The sequence below is a fragment of the Enhydra lutris genome, unplaced genomic scaffold, assembly GCF_002288905.1.
Source record: "Enhydra lutris kenyoni isolate GAN:26980312 unplaced genomic scaffold, ASM228890v2 scaffoldscaffold11, whole genome shotgun sequence".
Lineage (NCBI taxonomy): Eukaryota > Metazoa > Chordata > Mammalia > Carnivora > Mustelidae > Enhydra > Enhydra lutris.
This window is the reverse complement of record NW_019154095.1, coordinates 35,179,097-35,203,707: the sequence shown is the minus strand read 5'-3', so window position 1 is coordinate 35,203,707 and position 24,611 is coordinate 35,179,097. Positions and strand designations below refer to the sequence as shown.

The 24,611-nt window shown below is 43.0% G+C and overlaps 1 protein-coding gene across 1 annotated transcript; it reads right to left on the bottom strand.

Annotated features, from left to right (window-relative positions):
- Positions 1-1,885: 1,885 nt before the first annotated feature.
- Positions 1,886-20,409, bottom strand: LOC111144421 (leucine zipper and EF-hand containing transmembrane protein 2). Its single transcript, XM_022498711.1, has 11 exons — positions 20,182-20,409; positions 19,293-19,373; positions 17,547-17,997; positions 16,562-16,705; positions 12,250-12,387; positions 11,399-11,599; positions 10,206-10,325; positions 6,807-6,920; positions 4,782-4,874; positions 4,117-4,218; positions 1,886-3,165 (listed from the first exon to the last, which is right to left on the bottom strand). The coding sequence occupies exons 2-11, from the start codon at positions 19,337-19,339 to the stop codon at positions 3,103-3,105; spliced, it is 1,473 nt and encodes a 490-aa protein (XP_022354419.1). The 5' UTR covers positions 19,340-19,373; positions 20,182-20,409; the 3' UTR covers positions 1,886-3,102.
- Between the last annotated feature and the right edge of the window lie 4,202 nt (positions 20,410-24,611).

Sequence of the window (24,611 nt, the reverse complement as noted above, 5' to 3'; positions counted from 1 at the left end):
CACTGTTGTAAAGTTCTCTCTTACCCTCGTTGTCTCTCTGTAAATACGCGTCTTGTCAACATATTACAGTTTGTGTTTATGTTTAAAGAAGGCGTCATTTGGTGAACAGAGCCAGGAAATGAATTTCTGCTCTTAAAATCATTTGCTTGGAGACCTTAGAGTGGTGTCTTTCCTTCTAAAATACTGACAATCATCTCACCTCAGCCCTCCGTTGAAGCAGTGTTGTGTGAGTGGATGGAGGATTTCCTTGCCTTAGGGAAGGTGCCGGAGAACATAAGGCGCTGTTACTAAGGCCGTAGTGTCCTTGCTGTTACCACTCCAATCACCCACAAATTCCCCCAGAGACGGAGCTGGCTGTCTAAAATAAAAGATAGTAAAATCGACCTGAGAGAAAATGAAATGGCCATTTTACTTAGATAACCAGATGGGGTCTCCTGAGGAAAGGAGTCCAGTCTATCTAATGAAGACGTTGTGCTGTCAGAGGCACTGAATCTGTCTGGTTTCCACAGGGTTCAAAGATTAGGGTCTGGGATCGTCATGCCATTAATCAATACTGCCTTTCCACCTTTTCTAATTGCCATAGACTGGAGAGCATCAGTCCCTAGGCACCACTAATGTACTATATTGATCCTCAAGTGAGGAAGATTGACCTTCAGATGAAGCAAGAAATCTGTTTCCGTGACGGTGAAGCCGCCATGCCCCGCAGTCTCCACTGGGAGGAGCCAGCAGGCCAAGATCTCAGTCAACGTAGGGGGCTGCTCCACTCAGCTTCCAAGTTCCCTAGGTCTGACCTGACCTCTGGGGAGCTAACTGGTAGTGACTGGGAAATCTTCAGCCTAGGTTTGACAGCATGACAGTGTATTTGAGGTCACCAGTGTGACTGGTGCCGTAACAACTGAAGGACAGAATTACATGTGGCACAGGTGTGGGTCCGTAAATGTCAGGTGCCACCAACACCTCTGTGTTGGGGCAGAATGCTCTCTGAACGGGATGCCGGCCAAATCGGACAGCACCACTGAGGTCTGGCCTTTAAAAACTGCCTGCAGTCCCACCCAGTGGGATGATTCGCAGATGGCACAGCAAAGCCTAGGCATGTGCAGGGAAGGAGAAAGCTTTGTAGCACGCTGGTATAGCCTCCCACCCCACTCTCAGCTGAGGAGAGCCAAGGGGATGGAAGGTCAGCAAGAACCCAGCTGTTGAGGAAGATTCAGTCTGGGGCAAGGTCCTCCAGGTTGGCACCTAAAAGCTTTCAGGGCCACATAAAGGACACTGCCTCCCAGATGTTTGTGTTGGAGCAGAGAAGTGACCCATTTAATGACTGTGCTGGTGCTAATGGGGCACCCCTCTTCCTGACTCCCTCAGTGACCTCTTGTTGGCAGCCTGAAGGCAAATGCTATAAGCCAGGGCTGTGCCCCAACCAGAGTTGGTTGGTAACTATTTACCAGAACACTGCTAGCTCAGTTTCAGCAGGGGCTAGATGTAAAAATCCCATAGAGCCCAACAGCCAAGGGCTCTAGGTGATGAGACCAAAGAAACATCCTGACTTCTCTGACCTATGATCCAAAGAATGGGAAGAGGGGTATGTTCAGTGTCTCAGATGCCTATATGTAGGAAAAAAGGTGAAGGCCAGCCAGCTGGAGCCAGAACTGACCAGGGGCCCCTTGCTGTAACCATTCCCACTCTGCCTTGTAGGAAAAGCCAGAAAGAACTGCAGAACAGCCTAGCAGTCCTTATAAATCATTCCGCTAAAACAGGATTGAACAAGTTAAGTAATCCCTTGCCCACATTCAACACTTGAAATGTGAGCTAATTAAAATAAACACCCCTGGTTTTAAAAATGGGAGAATTTATTGTGAATCACCTTGCTAGGCCTATGGGGAGACCCACTGAATGCTGCGTAGTAGGGATTCATCATTCTTGAGGAACTGGAGTGTGTTAGCAGGCCAGGGTGGGGCTTTCCCTCTGGTGGAGAGGAGGCTTAGAAAGCATCGTAAAGTACAGATCTTGCTGGGAAGCACTGATGACAGTCCTCACTTAGGTGATCCCAGACAGGAAGACTGGAGTTGCACTAGGTTTCAATGACTCCCATCTAACCACTTTCAATTTCACCGAGAGCGAAGAAAACCAATCTCATCACCCACAAACCGAAACACCTCTTCTTTCTAAGCACTCCCCAAAGGAAGAAAGCTCTGGGTCAGCTGCACGGCAAGGTACTAAGTTTTCTCAGAACTGACCATCCCGAAAACCCCGAGCATAAGTATCTGAACATAATACTCGTTACTGGGTAGCACAGGGATTGTGTCAGACTCTTAACCACCCCGATGACTAACAAATGGTCTTGTCTGTGAAAGACACACACACCAGAAAAGCATACACCCAGCACAGACAAATGGTTACGTCTTAAACCCGTAATTATGTTTCCTGGCAAAATGGTGGCTAATGAAAGCCACGTGTGCTGGAATAATGGCAGCCTCCCAGATTCCTGCAGGCTCCGGGGGCCCCAGAGGGGGAGCCTCTGAGCAGCCAAGCAGCAGCCAGGCCTTGTGGATCGCCAGTCTGTTGAACTCCTGTTTTCTTCTCCAGAAAGCTTTTTCTTCTTCATATCCGGAAAGGCCTTACTGGGGAATATGCCCATTCCATCCCATTAAGGTGCTTTGTTTCCAGGGCACTATTCTTACTGATGGATCCCTGAAAAAGTTAGGTGGTCTCCTGGTGGTTTCGGAGTTTCCAAGTTCTTACTGGAATCTAAGGTGCCAAGCTGATTCCGTTATGCAAAAAAATGTCCTCCCTTAAAGGACATGCACACGAATGTGAAGCTGTTCAAAAATAACACGGGGAGGGGGCTTCACACAGTTTAGTGGGATGACGTCATGGTACAGAGGAAGGTGGCTTTGAGATTACATTTCTAAATGGTCTGAACTTGGTCCCACTGCTGACATCATCTGGAAAGGTTACAAGGCCTCAAAGGACTGCCCCAAGGATGACGCGGCTGATCTCTGTTTAAACCAGACACAGAGCATCTGTCTCAGCTGGGTGGTCCTGCGTGGATGCCACCGCTGCGGGCAGGAAGCTGACGACAGTGAGCTTCATCTCCCATGGTCCTTATGCACCTTTAGAACTCGCCTTGCTGCTCTGCGTTGTCTTTTGTGATTCGGCCTGGAGTGTCTAGGTATAAAACATAAGGACTTTAGGCACTGCTCACAGCGAGATGTGGAAGTTCCTCAAGAGCCCCTTTTCTGTTTTCTTTTTTTAGATTTTATTTTATTTATTTGACAGACAGAGATCACAAGTAGGCAGAGAGGCAGGAGAGAGAGAGAGGGGAAAGCAGGCTCCCTGTCGAACAGAGAGCCGGATGTGGGGCTCGATCCCAGGACCCCGGGATCATGACCTGAGCCGAATGCAGAGGCTTTAACCCACTGAGCCACCCAGGCGCCCCACCTTTTCTGTTTTCTTAATCAAATGACAGAGCACAAAGTCAACTCCAAGTTTGCAACTTACCTTAATAATAAAATTTAAGAAGACTTGCAAGCAAGGACCCTGTGTGTCCAGCCCTGGGTGTCTATGTGTTGGCTGGCTCTCTTCTTTGGCCCTTGGGGGCCAGTAGAGCCGGTCAAACTCTCCCAGGACACCCCTGCCACTTCCTTATGTCAGGCTTTTGCCCTTGTCCCAGATTCTTTCACCCAAAGGGGAAAAGTGGATAAATAAGTAATTTCTTATTTACATACATTTCTCCTAAGATTTAAATTGCTTTCCTGCTAGTATTTCCTGACATTTGAAGCCTGTGCGAAATACACAACATATGGGAACTATTTCCATCTGGCACAAAAGAAAATAAGAGTCTGCCTATATTGTAATTAGCTTCTAGACTTCACGTGTTGAGGCCTCATCCATGACTGCATTTGTTGATAAGCTGGGGTTTTTGGGGGGTTTTTTAGGGGGCTTTTGGATAACTGAATTTTAAAAACGTAGTGGTTATGACACGATGAAAGTTCAGCCTACAACTTCCTGTTTGGATGACAGGAAGAAGCATGTGGTGTTTTGCAATAGTAACAATTCTAGATCCTCACTGCCCTTAAAAATAACTAGACCAAAGGTGTTCTTTTTTCAGATACTCACAGCTTCTTTAGCAGAAGCGATGGGTCCCTTAGGTAACGGGATAGGTGTCGATGGCGTTATGGGGGATGACGGAACCAGCGGCAGCTGCATAAATTCTTCATCCTTCAACAGCAGAACTGGGAGTTGGGTTACTGATTTAAAACAGAATGGGTCTTAGATCTATAGTCACACTGCTGTGACCCCCAGGAACGTGTAACTACCACCTCTTCCACGACAGGATTCAAAAGGCTAAATCTGGAACCTAATTACATAGAGCCAAATGTTGACCTGATAGTACAATAGTACTAATAGTACTATTATTGTACTATTAATAGTACTAATAGTACAATAGTACTAATAGACTACAATAGTACTAATAGTACAATAATAGTCCTGATTAAAGAACACCATGGTATTGAAATGCAGTTTCATTAAGAGTTAAAAATGGATAAATTGGGGTGCCTGGGTGGCTCAGTGGGTTAAAGCTTCTACCTTCAGCTCAGGTCACAATCCCCGGGTCCTGGGATCGAGCCGCACATCGGGCTCTCCGCTCAGCAAGGAGCCTGCTCCCCTCCCCCTGGTATGTCAAATAAATAAATAAAATCTTAAAAAAATAATAAAAAAGGATAAATTAACTTATTTTCATGGGGAAACCTAATTAATCAAATGAAAAGTAATAGTCTAACCTTAGTTCCCTTCAGTGGAGGTGCTAAATCCACCAGCGTCTCCTTAGATCCAGGAGAAGGAGGTGATTCCATGGGAATATCTGTTTTGGAAGACTAGGAAGAGAAGTATTTTATATGAACATCAGCTTTCTGCTATTCCTGCAACTCAACTTTTACAGTAGTTAATGCTTTCTAGTGCAACTTGATTTCCACTCACTGAATCCCTAACTTCTTCCAACTCTGCCCTTTAGGAGAATGTAGGAAGCAGGGCCCTGAAGAAGCAACTTAGTAGCACTGAGTGGCGTACATGCAAAGTGGCCCTCGAATGAGATTCTAGAACTAAAATTCCTCAGTCGGGGTGCTTGGCTGGCTCTGTCACTGAAGCATGCAACTCTTGGTCTCAGGGTTTTGAGTTTGAGCCCCATGTTGGCTGTAGAGATTACTTAAAAAATAAATAAAAAAAAAAGTCTGCGGTCATTAAGCTACTGATTTGCCAATTCTGGTCCGGTTTTCAGTCTGGCAAAAAAAAGTTGCCTTTTCTCAGTTACTCATCAGCTTCTAATAGTATTGATACAACTTAGTAAAAATTGATACCTTTATCATTTTTGGTGTCTAATAATGGTAAGTTTGTCTGATTTATTAAAATGGTAGGTGCTGCTTAACAGAAGCTCCTGCAACACGAGGAAAATGGAAGACATGGTATTTTGAGAACAGCTAGCTATCCTATCTTCGAGAATTACAATTAGATTTGAAAAGTAAATATGTCACTGCTCTTTGGAAATAAGTAATTGTTTTGTGTACTTGGGAGGGAAAAGAGCTACGTATATCCTAAATTATAGTATATTTAACTTGATGTCCCTAAATTCTGTATAGAACCTAGCATGCTACTTATTCTCATTCTGTATATATGGAAAACAGAAGTTTAAAAGCATGGATTAAAAAAAGAAAAAAGCAATGAATAAAATGCCTAGGAGCTTGTCATTTTGTCCTTAATTTCTAGGTCTTTCTCAAACATTCCAGAAAGCGACATCTGGCTAAAGTGTTTACGCCCCACTAGAAAAATTCTGAGAACATAGATTAGGCTCTGAGATATTGTACTATCCGAAGATTTCCTTGCACCTGAGAGCAGTCTAAGAATGACAAATTTGGTCAGTCTTAAAGACCAAATATAGAGTAAGAAACATGTGGGCTGCCTTTTAAAAGATGGTATGGGTTCCGGAATTGCTCCCACTCTCCCTAGAATCCTTCCTGGACAAAGCCCAAATCTGATTAGTCTCTGGAAACATGGAAAGGCAAAGCAAGAGGGTGTTCCCTGAAGTATATTTTTCATGCTGGACTTCATATCATTTCCCTTGGCTTGTCCAAGGAGTCACTAGCATAACTAAATTAAAACGGATGGGTCCCCACTCCAGAGAAATTGGATTCATCCGCTACACCACACATGCAGCATCTTCCACAATGGTCTCTCTTTCTCACTTGTGCAGATTCTGACTTAGACATGAAGCCACAAAGCAGAGAAGTGAGAGGCCCCTTCTGACCAGAGCAAGATGCTCTAGTGATTGGGCCAATCCTGGGTTTTACGGTAAAACGCTGGAGGTAGAGAGGGGGTGGCGGGGAGCTACTGAATTAAAGGCAACACAAAACGACTAAGAAAATGAGTGGAAGGAAGACAAAAAGTTTACATTCTAGACTGGCCTTTCACCACTTCAAAATTAATAGGAATCTCGACAAATGAAATGGACATGAAAGACGAGGAACCATTCAGTCTCAGAAGAGCAAGAGGCCGCTAACGAAGACTCTAGATGGTTCAGGAGAAGGAATAAACTGGATTCCTAAATTGAGCTGGGACAAAGACAGTAAGAGCCCTATAGCTAGAGTTAGCTTTAGCAATTTTAATTTTTTTAAGGAATTTTTAAAAAGATTTTAAAGTCCACTGGACCAAGTGCCAAAAGATACTCAAAAAGAAATACCCACCCTAACTGCAAGAGGAAATAAGACATTTGTGGAGAGGCCCCAGTTATGGAAATCCAGATCCCAGGTACTCACCTCCCCACTTAGTGGTATCTCGATTGGCTTTGGCTTCACATCGATCAGGTAGAAGGTTCGTGACAGAAGCAACAGAGAAGGAGGGACGTTCTCCTTCAGGTGGAGGTCCTGCCACTGGAGATGGGAGGAGAATAACACAGGACAGAATTCCAGCATGTTCAAACTGGGTGTGACCCACCATCACCAACTGCTTCCCTAGCTTCATCAGCTTCCCCAGGCACATGCTGGGGAGCAGCGGCAGGACAAGGGTGAGTCTTTTGCTATTATATATGGTGTTGCAGTGGATAATTTTATAGATATGTCATACTACACAAGTGAAATTTCTAGGTCAAAGTGAATGCATTTTTATTTATTTTTTTAAGATTTTATTTATTTATTTGACAGACGGAAATCACAGAGAAGCAGGCAGAGAGAGAGGAGGAAGCAGGCTCCCTGCTGAGCAGAGAGCCCGATGCGGGGCTCGATCCCAGAACCCTGGGATCATGACCTGAGTCGAAGGCAGAGGCTTTAACCCACTGAGCCACCCAGGTGCCCAGTGAATGCATTTTTAAATTTTGAAAGATTCCGTGGAGGTTTTCAGTAGCAATGCATGAGTGCCCCTCTCCCTAACCCTCAACAACATGGTGTGTTATCAAACTGATCTATGCCAACTTAACAGGTGAATGTGATATCTGTTTTATCTTCTTACGAAGTTAAGATGTTTCATATGATTATCATCTTAAGAGTTTCCCTTCTGTGAAATGCCTGCCTGTATCCTAACACAGGAATTTCTGAGTAATACGTAGTGTTGACTATCACATGTTGTTGGATCGGTATCCTCACTCCTTTGTGGGAAAAATGTACACTCTTTCAAGAAAGCTATTTGACAGTATGAATCCATTTAATACTCTATGTTCAAGAAATAAATGATTTTAGGGCACCTGGGTGGCTCAGTGGGTTGAGCCTCTGCCATTGGCTCAGGTCACGGCCTCGGGGTCCTGGGACCGAGCCCTGCATCCGGCTCTCTGCTCAGAGGGGAGCCTGCTTCCCCCTGTCTCTCTGCCTGCCTCTCTGACTACTTGTGATCTCTCTCTGTCAAATAAATAAATAAAATCTTTTAAAAATTATTAAAAAAAAGAAATAAGTGATTTTAAGAAACTTTCCCTACAATATGTTCATCTTCCAGCCAGAGCAGGTCCAACATGTAAAAGGAAATAGCTACCTGACGTGGTTTCAAAGTCACAACAGTGGCTCCTATTCCAAAATAATTTGTGTATGTTTTATAGCATTTCTTACAGTTACAAGAATGAGAATTTCATTTTTAAAATTTATTTTCTTAAAAAAGATTTTATTTATTTATGACAGAGAGAGATAGTGAGAGAGGGAACACAAGCAAGGGAGGAGCTGGAGAGGGAGAAGCAGGCTCCCCCCCCATATGGGGCTCCATTCCAGGACCCTGGGATCATGACCTGAGCCAAAGGCAGATGCTTAACTAACCGAGCCACCCAGGAGCCCCAAGAATGAGAATATTAATAGGAGTTACTGCTTTGATTGAAAACAATGATGCTCTGGGATGCCTATGCTCAGTCGGTCAAGCATCCGACTCTTGGTTTTGGCTCAGGTCATGATCTCATGGGTCATGGGATCAAGCCCCACCTTAGCCCCACATCTAGCTCCGTGGTCAGCGGGGACTGAGGTCCCATGCTTAAGATTCTCTCCCTCTGTCCCTCCCCCAACTCATGTGTGCAGGTGTTCTCACTCTAAAATAAATAAATCATAAAACAAAAAAACACTGATGCTCTTAGTTAAAATATGTTGTCAGTGGGAAAATATTAAACGTCTGTTGCCAAAGCTAACACTTTATATTGGCTTGGGGTACTAACTGGAAAGTAGTCCCAGGTAAAGCCCTCAGGCAAGGCTTAGACCTCCAGATGGATTCACACATAACAGGCCTTGAATTCAAGAATTTTGCCCAGGCCCTTAAAATACCCTGAGTATGTAAAATTCTAAGGTGACCCCAAGATTCCTAGTCCCTAGTGTAACCACACCTTCTCCCAGTTATTCAAACATGAATCTAGGTGCTGCTGTGAGGGATTTTGCAGAAATAATTAGGACCCCAAGTCAGCAGAACTGAAAGCAGGAAGTTATTTGAGGAGGTCTCATCTAATCACGTGAGGCCTTTAAATCTGGAGCTAGAGTTCATATGTGAGGCCTATGGGGGGCTAGAGTGTGAGAAGCTCTCCTTTCCTGGCTTTGCAGAGGGACGGGACCTGGAGGTAAGGAATGCAGGGGGCCTGCAGGGCTGAGGAGCCTGGGGCTGACAGCCAGCCAGTGAGGAAATGGGACCTCAGTCCTCCAGCTGCAAAAGACTAAGTTCAGCCAACACACTGAATGAGCCTGGAAGTAGAATCTTCCCTCAGAGCCTCCAGAAAAAACACAGCCTGCACTTCTGACAGAACTTGTAAGCTGGGGTGCCTGGGTGACTCAAGTCGTTAATCGGTTGCCCTCAGCTCAGGTCATGATCCCGGGGTCCTGGGATCAAGCCCTGCAACAGGTTCCCTGCTCAGCAGGAGGCCTGCTTCTCCCTCTCCCACCCTCCCTGCTTGCGCTCCCTCTTGCTGTGTCTCTGTCTGTCAAATAAATAAATAAAATCTTAAAAAAAAAAAAAAGAACTTGTAAGCTAATAAATGGGGTGCTGTTTTCAGCCACTAAGTTTGTGATAGTTGTTTATGCAGCAACAGATCCAAAGGCGTATGTCACCCTGATGTTTACAGCGGCGTTATCAACAATAGCCAAGTTACGGGAAGAGCCCAGTGTCCATCGACTGATGATTAGATAAAGAAGGAATAGAATACTATTCAGCTATCAAAAGGAATGCAGTCTTGCCATTTGCAAGGACACGGATGGAGCTAGAGTGTATTAAGCTAAGTGAAATAAGTCAAAGAAAGACAAATACTTTATGATCTCACTCATATGTGCAATTTAACAAAGAAAACAGATGAACATATGGGGGAGGGTGGAAGGAGAGAGGAAAACAAACCAGAGGAGACTCTTAAGGATAGGAACCGAGGGTTGATGGAGGGAGGGGGGACGGGGGATGGGCTCGATGGGTGATGGGCATGAGGATGGCACTTGTGCCAAGCGCTGGGTATTGTACGTGAATGGTGAATCACTGAATTCTACTCCAGAAACCAATATTGCAGTGTATGTCAATTAAGTGAAACTTAAAAAAAGAAAGAAAACTGATAGAGTACCCTGTCTCCATCAAAAATAAATCTAGCTTCTTCAGCGTCCCACTGCTCAATTAAAGAAGGCAAATTAGGTGGGATGGCTCGCCTGAAAAACAGAAATCAGAGTGAGGTCTACAAAGCGCAAGGGACAGAGTTCTAGTGGAAAGGGCCCCGGAGAGCTGTGACTTGCCTCTGTGAGCTGCTGTCTCAGCTGTTCCTCAGTGAGACCCAGGGATCTCATCCCCCGGGCCCTGCAGGCTGCTTGCAGTTCTGACACGCTCAAAGCGCTCACCCCTTCTTTGGCAATTACCTGAAAGTAACATAAAGAATGGTATTGGCCCTTTTGGTTCCAGTTTTACCGAATCCCAAATTCCAACAAATCAGGGGCAACACCTGTCCTCTCGCAGGCTAAAGGTGCAGCAGCTGAAAATGAAGGGAATTCTGCCAACTGGTATTAACACTATCAGAAATAGTCCCATAACTCCTCTCCAACACTTTGTCACCAAAGTAATCCCCTCCCCTCTCGATGCGCGTTTCCCCTTCATGGCAGCTTTAGGATTCATTAGAAAATATTCCACTTGAAAAGCTCTCAGTGTACCATTTGCTGGATGTCCTAGTGTCGCCCTTTCCCTTACCATCCTCCTACCTCCATCCGGGAACGGCCCTAACTCTGGTCCACAAAACTCGCTCGATACATAATACGGTTTCTGCTTGGTGTGACCCAAAACTAGGGTACTCCTGGGACCAGTATTGTTTATTCCAAAATTCTGAAAGCAACAGCTGAAATCTAAATGAGGCCACCGGGATCATGCTTTCTCAGTTCTGGGAATCTTGCTCCCTCAGGCAGAATGCTTGAAAGCAGCTGATTCTGATTCAAGAAACATTCTTTCCATTTTTTAAGAGTCTAATTAGTAGTTAACGATGCCTTTCCCCCGTCAGATGTCTAAGCTGGGCTCTCCCTCCCTGCATTACGTCTTGCCAATCCTTCTTATCAGACTAACTCACCCAGCAGAATATTTATGTCGGCACCAGCTCTGAGGAAGGGGAGCTGAGGTGTGAGGGCAGAGCCCTGTCCTTAGCAATGGAAGACTCAGGAGCCTCCTGGGCTGCTGTTCCTTCTAGCGGGTCCTAACTGATGTAGATTACTAAATCACTGCTTATGAGGGCATTCTCCAGAAAAGTGCGTCAGAGTATGACAAACAACTCCTAAAATGAGTAATCCGGGTTCAGATTGTCATGGTAATGATTGTTTAAACTGCTCAGTGGTTTGCCAGAACCCGTCCAGTGGAAGATCTAAGAGAAGATACAGCTCTTTATCACGAAGTCACCCTAAAGGATCTCCCAGCCGGGCTAATTCCCTGACGGCTACAGTTCAGCTCTTACTTCATCATCTGCTTTTATAGACTTTAGTTTCATCAGAAGTTGAAAGCGGAGCAAATTGTTGGTTCCAAAGGCCTGCAACTCTAGAAGCTTGCAGAGGGCAACCAGCTGAGGTCGATCTAGGCTCTCCAGGGTTAGCTGATCTTCAAATAGCTTGGAAAATCGAACTATCTCCTTTGTGCTGGGCTTGTGGCCTGTCTGGACCTAGGCAGCGGGACAAAGAGGTTCATTAAAATGTATTTTGTAGGGCTCCTGGGTGGTTCAGTAGGTTGAGCATTAGGTTCAGGTCATGATCTCGTGGGCCATGGAATGGAGCACCAGGTTGGGCTCTGAGCTCATATGGGAGTCTGCTTGAGATCATTTCTCTCCCTCTGCCCCCTCCCCCCACTCACGTACACTCTCCCTCTCTAAAATAAGTGAATAAATCTTTAAAAAAAAATTATCAATTATAAAATGTATTTCTTAATTTAACCTTCTCTGCAGACTATTTGAAATACACACCAAAGCATGTTCATAGACTCTGTCTTACATCTGGAAATGGGCCCTGTGGGGCCAAGAGGCATAAGGTAGTCTCCAAGTCAGCCTAAGTCAGCTGAACAATCAGGAGTAGTTCAGAAGTTTGGCTCTAAATCTACGGTTCTTTCCAATACATGACTGCTTTAAGGTAGGTTTTTGTACACACTACTGTAAATGTTTGCAATATTGTATGTGTATAACTTAGATATTTGCCATCAGAGACTGTGAACAATTTGGACGATCCACAATGACATGAAACTTTCATATAACCGCCAGCCTAGACGTTGCTTCCACAACCTAGGTGTGTACCTATAAGTGTAACCACAAGAGACTGACACCTGTTTGACATAGGAGGAGAACTGTATGGAGTCGTCTCCCAGCTTGGCCCTGTTCCTCCTTGCCATTTCTGTAATCGTTTCTTGAAGAAATTTTGCTAGTTCCAACTTCGCAGCCATTTTCTTTTTCTGTTTTTCCTCCTTAATAACGGAAGAGGAGAAAGTTAATCGATCCTTCAGGTTTACAAGTTCTTAGATAAAAATGAGAGGAAAAGAATTGTCACCCTTGTTATCGTTCATCCCTATTTTGCAACTTAATACTATTTTCAAACCTAGTTAAATGGGTTTTGTGAGAACCAAATAAAAAGTAGTCTCTATCTGCAACTTGCCACCTTAATCTTACCGTTTATCTCTTACTAATACGATGGCCATAAATATTTGATAGATCCAAAATATCCCCTCAATGGAAGGCTTTGTCATTATTTAGAATGAGATATTATCTCTTAGTCTGGTATAAACCATCTAGGCTGCTAGCTGAGCCAGCCCCCAATCCCAGGGTGGTCCCAGATTTTGTGTGGGCCACAAACAAAGAAAACTAGGAAATTAACTCTATGCTAGAGTAGCATATAACTTCAGTGCAAAACAGATACAATTAATTATAATACACTGACTTAAGTGTTATAACAGATATGAACAAAGTACTACACAAAAGAGAATTAAATGTACATTCCTTTTATTATTATTATTTTTAAAGCAATCTCTCCTCCACAGGTGGGGCTTGAACTCACAGCCCTGAGATCAGGAGTTGTATGCTCTACTGACTGAGTCAGCCAGGTGCCCCTAAATGTATACTCTTAAGACAGGATGTTAATGCGTACTTCTAAAACTTCATTTATTATCAGAAATGCAGTGTGGTAGCATTGTCGAAATAACCATAGTGAGAGGCATCTGGGTTGCATAGTCAGTTAAGCATCCAACTCTTAGTCTTGGCTGGGGTCATGATCTCATGGTCATGAGACTGAGCCCTGCGTCAGGCTCCATGCTCAGTGCAGAGTCTGCTTGGGATTCTCTCTTCCCTTTCTCACTGCCACTCCCACTCATGTGCTCGCTCGTTCTCTCTCTAAAATAGATAAACAAATCTTTAAAAAAATAATAACCATGGTCAGGACTCGGGGATGGAGAGGAATAAGATTTTCTGTGTTTGTTTTTTTTTTAAAGTTGCCCAAGAGATTCTAATGATTAGCCAATCATAGCAATCATGAATTTTTAGAAAAATCTTAAAAGACTCAACCAAGGGGTGCCTGGGTGGCTCAGTGGGTTAAAGCCTCTGCCTCTGGCTCAGGTCATGATCCCAGGGTCCTGGGATCGAGCCCTGAATTGGGCTCTCTGCTCAGCGGGGAGCCTGCTTCCTCCTCTCTCTCTCTCTGCCTGTCTCTCTGCCTACTTGTGATCTCTGTCTGTAAAAAAAAAACTCAACCAAAAAAAAATCACACAACGCCAATGGCAATACCATCATTAGAACCCATTTAGTTATCCATTTCCTATATCCATATCCATCCATCTATTCATTTATTTATTGAGCATCTACCTTGCACTAGGTACTAGGGATAAATTGAGCAAAAACAGATAAGAATTCCTGCCCTCATGGGACTTTTAGTCTAATGGGAAAGACACACATTAGTGACTAATGATCATCCAGTAATTCTACAAATTAAAGTATAATAAATAAGTACTATGAAAGAGAAATGCATGGGTTCTCTGATCTGACATAAATAGGAAGTCTTGCTTCTTCCCATCCCCCCCCCCCCATACTTCCTCCCCCCACCACACCACCTCTCTCTCTCTCATTTTCTCATTTGCTTTAGTCCATGGAAAGAAAAGAGAGAGAACGTATCTTCTAAAACTGTAGCCATGGTGTGTATGGATGTGTATCTGGGGAATGAGCAGCATTGAGGAATGAGGAATCTTTAGATAAACCACTTCCTTTCTCCCCCACCTTCCTGAATTCATGAACACATTCCCTGGAATCCCACGGTATTAATTCTAGGTCCTGATTATCTTAAATGTAAGTAAACTAAACCATTGCCAGTCAAATATGCCAATTTGATTCTACCCCTTACATGTACCTCTAATGTATCTTCAAGTTTTTATTCTTAATGCCACTTTCATAATTTAATCTCTCCTGTGCTACTATAATAGCATGCCAGCCGGAAATCGGGAAATCCCTCCTCTGGCCCTGCCCTCTTCTATCCTTTTAGCCAGCAAAATAGTTTTTTCTAAAATACAGATCTAACTGTGTTACCCACCCTCTCCTTAAATTTACCTTCCATTATTCGCCATGGTCAAAGGCAAAGTCTAAATTTCTTAGAGTGGTAGATGCTTTCCAACCTGACCCCAACACATCACTTCTGTCTCTTCCCTGCTCCACCCACAAAGCAGCATTCAGTGTCTCAGATTATGTCCAACTCTTTCACACAAGTAAGCCATTTTAGGTGCTACTCTTTCTATCCAGAAAGCCTTTCAAATGTTGCAGCAAAATTCTACCATCCTTCTAGTCTCGGTTGCATAGTTACCTCTTCTAGAAAACATTTCCTGATCCAATTTAAAAGTTGTCCTGTTCATCCTCTCATCATGTGGTTGTGCCTTCAGACCTTGGTCCAGTAGAGTGGCACAGAAGGGAAAGAACAAAGGGGCCCCTAGCTTTCCCAGTCTGTCACCATCACAGTGACCATCCAACGAGGACCCATCTCCTCTAGGACTACTCTCAAGAAAGAAAGGGTCTGTCTGGCTAAATCATGCCCACTGTTCAACTAGTCACTGCAATAACAGCTGATTTTTGTTCCCTTTGTTTTTTTAATGGTGAAAAACAAGTTAAATTCAATGGAAAGGGGATCATTTTTTTCAACAAATGATGCTAGAAAAACTTGGTATCCACACATAAATAAGAAAAAGATGAATCTTAGTCCTGATGTTCCACCTCTTACCAAAATTAACTCAAAATGGATCCGAGACTTAAATGTAAAACTCAGAACTATAAAAATTTTAGAAGAAAATGTAGGAGGGACACCTGGCTGGCTCAGTCAGTAGAGCATGGGACTCTCGATCTCAGGGTCATGAGTTCAAGCCACACATTGGGTGTGGAGCCTACTTAAAATTAAAAAAAGAAAAAGAAAATGTAGGAGAAAACCTAAGTGACCTTGAATTTGGCAATGAGTTTTTAGATACAACACCAAAAGCATGATCTGGGGGAAAAAAAATACTGATAACTTATATTTAATTACAAAATCAAAAACATTAGCTCTGTGAAAGACAGTTAAGAGAAGGGACAAGCCACAAGCTGGGAGAAAATATCTGCAAAACACATATCCGTTAAAAGACTTGTATCCAAATGTATTAAGAACTCCTAAAAGACAACAATTAGAAAACGAATACCTCCATTAAAAAGTGGGCAAAAGACAGATACATCCCCAAAGAAGACATACAGGTGGCAAACAAGCATATGAAAAGATGCCCAGTATCACATGTCATCAGAGAACTGCAAACTAAAATAACAATGAGAAATCACTTCACACCTATTAGAATGGCTGATATTCAAAGCACTGACAACACTGAAGGCTGATGAAGATACAGAGCTATGGGAACTCTCATTGCTGGTGGGAATGAAAAATGGTACAGGGACTTCAGAAGACAGTTATTTTTTTATGAAACTAAACATAGTCTTACCATACAATCTAGTAATTGCTTTCCTGTGTATTTAGGAATCCAAATGAGTTGAAAGCTTATGATCATAAAAAAACAAACCCCTGCACACAGATATTTATAGCAGCTTTATTCATAATTGCCAAAAACTGGAATCAAACACAATACCCTTCAACGGGTGAGCAGAGAAACACCCCCTGGCACATCCATACAGTGAAATATTATGCAGTGATAGAAAGAAATGATCCATGACAGGACTATACACTGTATGATTCCAATTCTATGACATTCCGGAAAAGGCAAATCTATGGAGAGAGTGCTTGCCATTGGTTGGAGGAGGTAGGAGGAACAACAGATGATGCACAGGGCATTTTTAGGGCAGTGGGTGATGGTAGATACCATGACATCATGCATTTTTCAAAACCCATACAACAGTACAACACAAAGAGTGAAGCCTAATGTAAAGTAGGAGATTTAATTAATACTATCTAGATATTGGTTCTTCAATTGTAACAAACAGATCACACAAATGCAAGACATTAACAACCGGGAAAATGGGGGGAGTATCCAAGACCCTCTGTACTTTCTACTCAATTTTTCTACAAACTTAAAACTAAAGAATAGGGTCCATTTTTTTTTTTTTTTTTTTTTTTTTTAGTTAAAAAATCCTACATACCTTTTTGGATTCACTTTCAAAAGTTGATGGCAACATCTCTGGGAAGAATTTCAGAAATGCTGGTAATAAGAATTCCATGAAGGGTACAATTATGAAAACCATAAATGGAACCAGGCGGAAGAAATCAGCACAAGTCCTCAAGAGCTAAAGAATTAAATGCATACGCAATATTCATTATTTTAGGACATGCCCCAAACAAATACACAAAACCAGAAAAGCCTACCTTGGTCCTTGAAGTGTTAAAAACCCTAGACAGATTTTCTGCAGCTGTGTATAAAATGGAAAGGTAGAGTTTTCCTTTTTACCATTGCTCTGAAGTAACATCTATGAGACACCTTCAAGGAAATCTATGACGATCAAAACATTGCTGGCGTCATCTCTTGTTAGCGTTCATCTATGTTAGCAGTCTGTACTTTAATAGTTCAGTATCTGTCAAAAACTGATTTTTCCCAAAAGCATATACTTAATATATTAACACTACTTTCTATTTCAGGTGCACAGATCAAACCTGAAGCTTCTCAACCCCTTGGGGAGATCAGAACGCAATTATAACCACTTTGTAGGCAAATATGCACAAATCTCAAGAATCTTGCCTAAGGTTGCACAGTAAGTCCGTTTCAGACAAATAAGAAACTCCGGAAGAAACTGTGGTTCTCACTATCAGTTACTATTCCTACTTTGGGATTTTGGGATGAATTTCTCAAGTGAGTTTAAAACTTGGTTCCCAGGGCACCTGGGTGGCTCAGTTGGTTGAGCGGCTGCCTTCAGCTCAGGTCATGATCCCAGAGTCCCGGGATCGAGTCCCGTATCAGGCTCCCAACTCCATTGGGGAATCTGCTTCTCTCTCTGACCCTCCCCCCTTCTCGTGCTCTCTCATTCTCTCTCTCAAATAAATAAATAAAATCTTTAAAAAAAAAAAAAACTTGGTTCCCGAATAATTCAATTTAACTTTACATTTTCTGTCTCAAATATGATTCGTGCCTACCCTTCGTCTCTCTCGTCTGGTCAGCACCTGTCCATGCAACAGCCTCCAAACCATTCTGGCAGCAACTTTGGTGTCAATCCATAGCAAGTAGAATCCATTGTAATAATATTTAAGTTCATCCATAATTCTTTGTCTGTAAGATCGCTTTTCCTCCTTAATCTTCGTGCCAGTTCCTTCTGTGGGCTGAGGGCTTGTCGCCTGATGCTTTTTTGGGGTTTGGAGCAGTTGAGGTTTACCAGGGACCTTTTGGAACCAGCAAGTTGATGTGTGCAGCTTCTGTATTATTCTAGCTTGTAGGTGAAGTACTTTATTGCCTGACTGATTAGGATACGAGTACTTCTTGCTTACACAGTTCTTGATGTATGTTCTATTTAAATGGGAATCTGGCAAGTGAAGAAATGCAAATGATGGGGAATAAGAGCTGGTAGGATGGACAAAATAGCTAGGGAATCTGGAATAAAGAGCAACATCCTCTGAGTTGAGCACATATTGTTATCAACTTACAAACTAAAGAAATCAATATTTATATGGTTAAAATAAAGCAGCGGCTTTTAAGCCATATTTTAAAAGCAGATGATATTCACAAATGAAGGAAATATAACTTTTTACCCCAGTTGAAGAACAGTGTCACTTTATGTTTGAGTGATAGACTCTATGAGAAATATTAATAAGTTAATTCCTAAAAATAATTGCTATGTTACAAGTTAGAAACTCTGGAATTATTCCTGTGCCGGGGGCCATGCTAATCTCTGAACTGTTCCAATTTTAGTATATGCAGTGCTGACATGAGCACAAAACTTTGCAACTATTAATTTAAAAATCTAATAGCAAACATTTTTCCGCCAGGGGTTGTGTTTGAAAGTGTCGTCTTTATCTACTATAATAAAACAGGTGGAACACTTGCATCTTTGGTTACTCTGCTGACAATAGGAATATTGCTTGAACAAAACACTTCACAGTCTCTGCGGAAATTAACCAAACATAATACTGGTTTGTCTGTGTGGTGCCCATGGACTCCCTCAAATGAGAGGCATTTATGTCCCAAATGCCCTTCACCTACAATTCCTTAAGAATGTTAGGAATAAGAACTAAAATTGGGCACCCCAGCTGGGGATCTCTATATTCTCGTTTTGCAACAGCTCACAATCTTCAGTTAAATTAGCACATCAGATTGTTTGAAAATAAAAATAAGACCCATCTAGGCAAAGAAAGTTCCTGGCAAAGACATTTCTTCTGGCAAAGAGATGGCTTTTCCATTCTTTCAGACTGTTTTTGAAGCATGCCAAGATAAAAGACTTTTTGAAGGGCCAAAAGGGAAAATGTACAATGTATCTGGCACACAGTAAGTTCTCAGTGAATATTCTTTAGAATAAATAAGTGATAACAGGCCTACGAGCACAGGTATATGCCCAGGCCTGGCTTGTTTGACAGCCATTTTGCTCATTTTTCTATCTAAGGGCCCACGCAACATTCATCAGTTACAGAGGTGTCACTCTAAAACCATTACATCTTCTCTCTTACCTGTGCCATACATCTAAAGATTACTCAGTCTGAGTTCTAAGGCATATAGAAAAACTGGGGTAAGTTTAAATACAATAAAATGTCAGCTTCCTAAAAAGCAGTAGAGTTAAAGCCAACAAAGCTTTCATTTGTTGTGGAACAAGCCTATCTTTTTACATATATCTTTCTGGTCTAGAAAAAAGTTCATATAAATATTGCAGGGTAAGTGGGGATTCCATGGCTTACCTTGTCCGGGCAATAGCTAAGACTGTTTTATAATTGTAGAAGGCCATACTTATATTTGTCTCAACTAGCCAACATAGGAACCTAGACAGAAGGATTAAGTAAGTAATTCAGTATTTTAAGAACACATCAGTTATAAAGACACCAGGATTTCAGGGTTTACTACTGCAGAGGTAGAAAATTTCCACATTCCATTCAAGGTGTAAAATCTCTCTCAAGATCATTTCCAACAATCTTGAATGTTTTCTCAGCTTGGATTTGAGAATTGTACTTTTGAGTTCTCAACAAATAGAAATGATCTCTAACATCATGGTGCTCATGATGGTGATATGGTCTTTAAAGACTTTTTAATTTCTGGTCAATAACACCTAGTAACTTACTTGAATGGTTGCCAGGTATTTTATTTTATTTTTTTTAAGATTTTATTTATTTATTTGACAGAGATCACAGGTAGGCAGAGAGGCAGGCAGAGAGAGAGGGAAGTAGGCTCCCCGCTGAACAAAGAGCCCGATGTGGGGCTCTATCCCAGGACCCTGAGACCATGACCCTAGCCAATGGCAGAGGCTTAACCCACTGAGCCACCCAGGTGCCCCAGTTGCCAGGTATTTAAGAAGTTAAGCAATACACACTTATTTGTAGCCTAAAAATACAGGTAGGATAAAATATCCTGAATTTGTTTCAGTTAGCTTTTTCCCATACTTGGCCAAGCTGCCCCAAACTTTAAAGATGAAAAGCAGGGGTGCCTGGCTGGCTAAGGTAGAGCATGCAAGTCTTGATCTCAGGGTCATGAGTTCAAGCCCCATGCTGGGCACAGAGCCTACTAAACAAACAAACAAAAAAAGTATTCACTAACCACATTTATGTAGCAGTGAAGATAATACTTGGTACCTACTAATAATTCAAGTGGAGGTAAATCGGTTTCCTGTACTGATGATTCTCCAGAGTCCAAACTGAGCTATCTTTAAACAAGCTTTATCAAAACCTTTCTCCATCCTGTAGTCCTTTTCAGCCAAGGGCAGCAAGGTGTTTTTTGGTAGTATCTCTTAGCGTCAACTTTTCTTTCCTGCAACTGGAAAAGGCGCAGACCAGGGTCCTCTCCTGGACGGAAACCTCAACCACAGAGCTGACATTTTGAACGGGAGTTCAAAGAATACTTCGGAACATCTAAACCCAGGCTAAGGGAGGGTGGTCTCCGGCTGGAGGCAAGCCACACCCGATCAGGCGGTTAACCTGCTCTCTGGCCCCTGGGCACTCCCGCCCTGAGCGGTGGGTAACCACTTCCTAGGCGTGGACGGCCGGGAGCCCCGCCTGCGCCTTCGCGCCGCCCGCGCCCACACGCGGGGCCCCAGGCTCCCCGGGTTATCTTGCTTCTGGCCCTTGACGACACAGGGGCAAAACGCGCCGTCGGCTTTTGTGCACGTAGTGTGTTGGTGGACTGTGTTTGCGGCAGCGGGGTGGGGGGGGGCGGTTCTTTGTTTTTGGGTGCGGGGATGGTGCAGGCACGGGGAGGACAACCTTGTTGGCGATCCAGGTTCATGGAAGGAGGACAAGGAGAAGCCGGGCGCCGGGTACGGAAGAGAAAGGAAGAAGCGAAGCACGGAAGGAGGGAAAATGGAGGTTGAGCTCCAAAGCTGGGGGGCGTGCAGGGGCACGAGGTCATGGGCTTAAGGCGAGTGCGGTGGGGAACTGGAAGCTGTCGGGAAACCTGGGCCCTGATGGGAAGAGCAGGATGCGGAAGGAGCGGGCTCCGGAGGAAAAAAGGTAGGCGAGGTCCACCAAGTAACAGCCTAAGGACTTGGCCAGCCCACCCCTACCTCCTCGGGCGGGCTCCCCGGAACGGCTGCCTCAGTCCTCCAGTCCCTTCCCAAACCCCCCTCGCCCAGGTCCCCAGCTAGAAGGGCCCGAGAAGTCTCTATGGCTCCGCCTCTTTCCTCTCCCATTACGTCACTCTGAGTGACGACACCACCCACCAATGAGCTCTCAGATTATGGGGCGGGAGGGCGTCCTTCGGTGCGGCAGCCCTGGAGGTAGCCAAGGTCCAGTTCCCACCGGCAAAATGACCTCTCTGTTGGGTTTAGTTTAAGCAGAGTCTGTCTTGCGGCAGGGGGCAAGACTGACGCTTTTCCGCCTGTCTCCACTCTCTGGCATGTGGGCTAATGTCCCCGAAAATGCTCGTTGAAGGCTAAAGAACCTCTCACCCTACGGATAGCGTAATATGCCTGATAGTCGCCATGGTAACCATCTTAAAGTCACGAATTACATCACTTTGATGTACTCTCCCCACCCCCAACCCTTACAAATCAACAACTGCCGGGGTTGGGATGGCGCGGAGAGTTCCGCGGAGAGGGAGTGGCAGAAAGGGCGGGAATGGTTAGGAAAACATCGCTTTCCCTTCTCCGGGGCCTAAGAGAGGAATGCTGTGAAATCCTCATATGGAAATCTGAATTCCACTAAAGTAATTTGCTTTATAAATGCTCGCTTAACAGGTATGGTTTGTGATCAGTAGTTTGTGGAGAAATCTCAAATAACATTTAAGATATATAGTCTAACTGTGCAGTGACGTAGGTACTGCAGGTTGGGGGCACTTCAGTTCCTAGGTTGGGTAACTGAGCCGTCTTGGAAAAGTGATAGATATAGAAATGTTCTCGCTCTCCTGTTACCTCTACCCATCCGTTTCATCTGGCTCTAGAAAGAAAACAAAATGTTTAGTGGATCCGCTTGGACTACCAGACAACAAGGAATCGTTTTCACAGGGAGAGTACTTAACATGTGAGCTGACCACAGAACTCACTCATCTGGGCTGCACATTTGTAAGAATGAAAGATGGCGGGTATTCAATTTAAGGTTTTGTGTTGTTGTTGTTGTTGTTGTCTATGTAGACAGCTTTTAATCTACAAAGCATTTTTCGGCTTAAAACCAAATGGATCTACCGTGTTAAATAGGCAGAACTTCTCAGTTTGGCCACTAGAGGGCCCTTTGCGCATGTTGGATACCCGAGTTTCCACATAAAGGTTTCACTTCACGTTCTATGTTTACTAGAATTAACAAAATCTACAAAGCCTTGGTTTCTCTCCCTTTCCTTTCCTGAAAATTTCCGATGGCAAATTTTGAGCTTGAAGAGTCTAGGTAGTTATAATTTTCACATTAATTCCACAAATTAATCACCGTACAAACATGAACATGTACTTTTCTGGAAAAGATCATAAAGATACAAAAATATGCCTTTCAGTTCCCTGGGAGACATTTTATACCAGGAAATATTCTTATTCATGCATTGTATTCACTTACAAACAGGCACAGTAAAATCATTAAGTATTCATAAACCAGATGAATGATTCCAAGCTCAGTATTGGAAAGATGAGCTAGATTTTCTACTACAGTCACGTGTCAGCAATCCTATTATAAAAAGGGAAGGGTTAAGAACCTTCCTGTTGAAATCCATTCGTTCAAAGCAATGTTTGCTTTCTGCTATCAGGTCTGGAAATTTTTTGACTTTCAAGATTAAGTGATTTATCATGTAAGGAGTTTTTGGATATAATCTTTGGAAGAGAAACAAAAAATTCCTTTCTCTTTAACTCTGGCCCTGGGAATTGTGTTAGATTGCTGTCTTAATGAATTGTTTGCTCATTTTGTATGAAGAAGACAAAGTGTGATCTGAACCTCAGAAGATGTTAGATGCTAAAAATGTACATTATTAACTTTAATGGTCATTTCCCTAAATATAGCTCAAGATCAAATGTTATTAACAGTATGTTTTCTTGTTTCACAGGAAGAGATTATATATCTGCCTCCCAGAACTTTAATTTTAAACTCTTGTCAGCAGAGAAACAGATTAAAATAAAATCCCTGGGGAAAACTTACCAAATTCTCCTCAAGAAAAAGTCCAGATATCTGGTCAAGGCAACAATTTATCAACAAAACAAGGAATATACAGGAAGATGGAGAGGAAGGATGAAGGTGGAAAAGATCATAAAAAAAAAAAAAAAAAGATCAATTTAACCTGTCTTTCCAGGAGACACAATCAAACTGAAATAAGCTCAAGGGGCCCCCTTTAAGAGGTATGTGTTCCAGGGGCACCTGGATGGCTCAGTCCTTAAGCATTTGCTTTCTACTTAGGTCATGATCCTGGGGTCCTGGGATGGAGCCCCGCATCAGGCTTCCTGCTGGATGGGAAGTCTGCTTCTCCCACTCCCACTCCCCCTGCTTGTGTTCCCTCTCTTGCTGTGTCTCATCAAATAAATCAATATAATTTTAAAAGAGGTCTGTTTCTAAAGACATTTAAAACAAACAAAAATGTGCTTTTTACTGATTCCTTTAACTCTTGGTACTGCACAAAACAGGTACTACATAAGCATACATTTAGAAATAGTTAATGAATAGGGCACCTGGGTGGCTTAGTTGGTTAAGCATCTGCCTTCAGCTCAGGTCATGATCCCATGATCCCAGGATCCTATGATCCTCGGGTCATGATCCCAGAATCAGTAAGAGGCCTGCTTTTCTTGCTCCCTCTGCCTCTCCTCTTGCTTCTGCACCCTCTCCCTCTGTGTCAAATAAATAAATAAATAAATAAATAAATAAATCTTTAAGGGAAAGAAGGAAATATTTAATGATTAACAGTAATGGGAATGCTTAATTCTCAATATCATCTATAGTATAATTAAAAGGTTTATGTTTTTAAAAACCTGAAACATAATTAGTAGTCATTAAAATAATTGATCTGTAGGAATCTTTTAATTTGTTTAAATGATATTTAAAGACAAAGATATCAGAAATTTCTTGTGGCCGTGCCAAACAGATCCAGAACTACAATGTCAGTGCAGAGTATAACATCTAGTAGTAACATAGCTTTATTATTCTCAGAACAGAGCACAGAGGATAGGTTTCCTCATCTGATTGCTGTTGCCTGTATTTTCTTCTTACATTCAAGTCTCTGTGCCACAACGTTTTTCTTTTTTTAAGTTTTTTTTTTTTTTAAGTTTTTATTCCTTTGACAGAGATCACAAGTAGATGGAGAGGCAGGCAGAGGGAGAGGGGGAAGCAGACTCCCTGCTGAGCAGAGAGCTGGGACCCCGGGGACTCCAACCCAGGACCCTGAGATCGTGACCTGAACCGAAGGCAGAGGCTTAACCCACTGAGCCACCCAGGCTGCCCTCTGTGCCGTAACGTTCTAAGTCATCACCACCAGGCCCCAGGAAATATCACAAAATTTTGCACACTCCGGCAAGGCTACTCTATTGTGTCACACACCTTCTATTGTTTAACATAAATTTCCTAGGATGGGGAGATCTCAGAGGGTTACAGAGAATTTTGACTCTCGTTTCC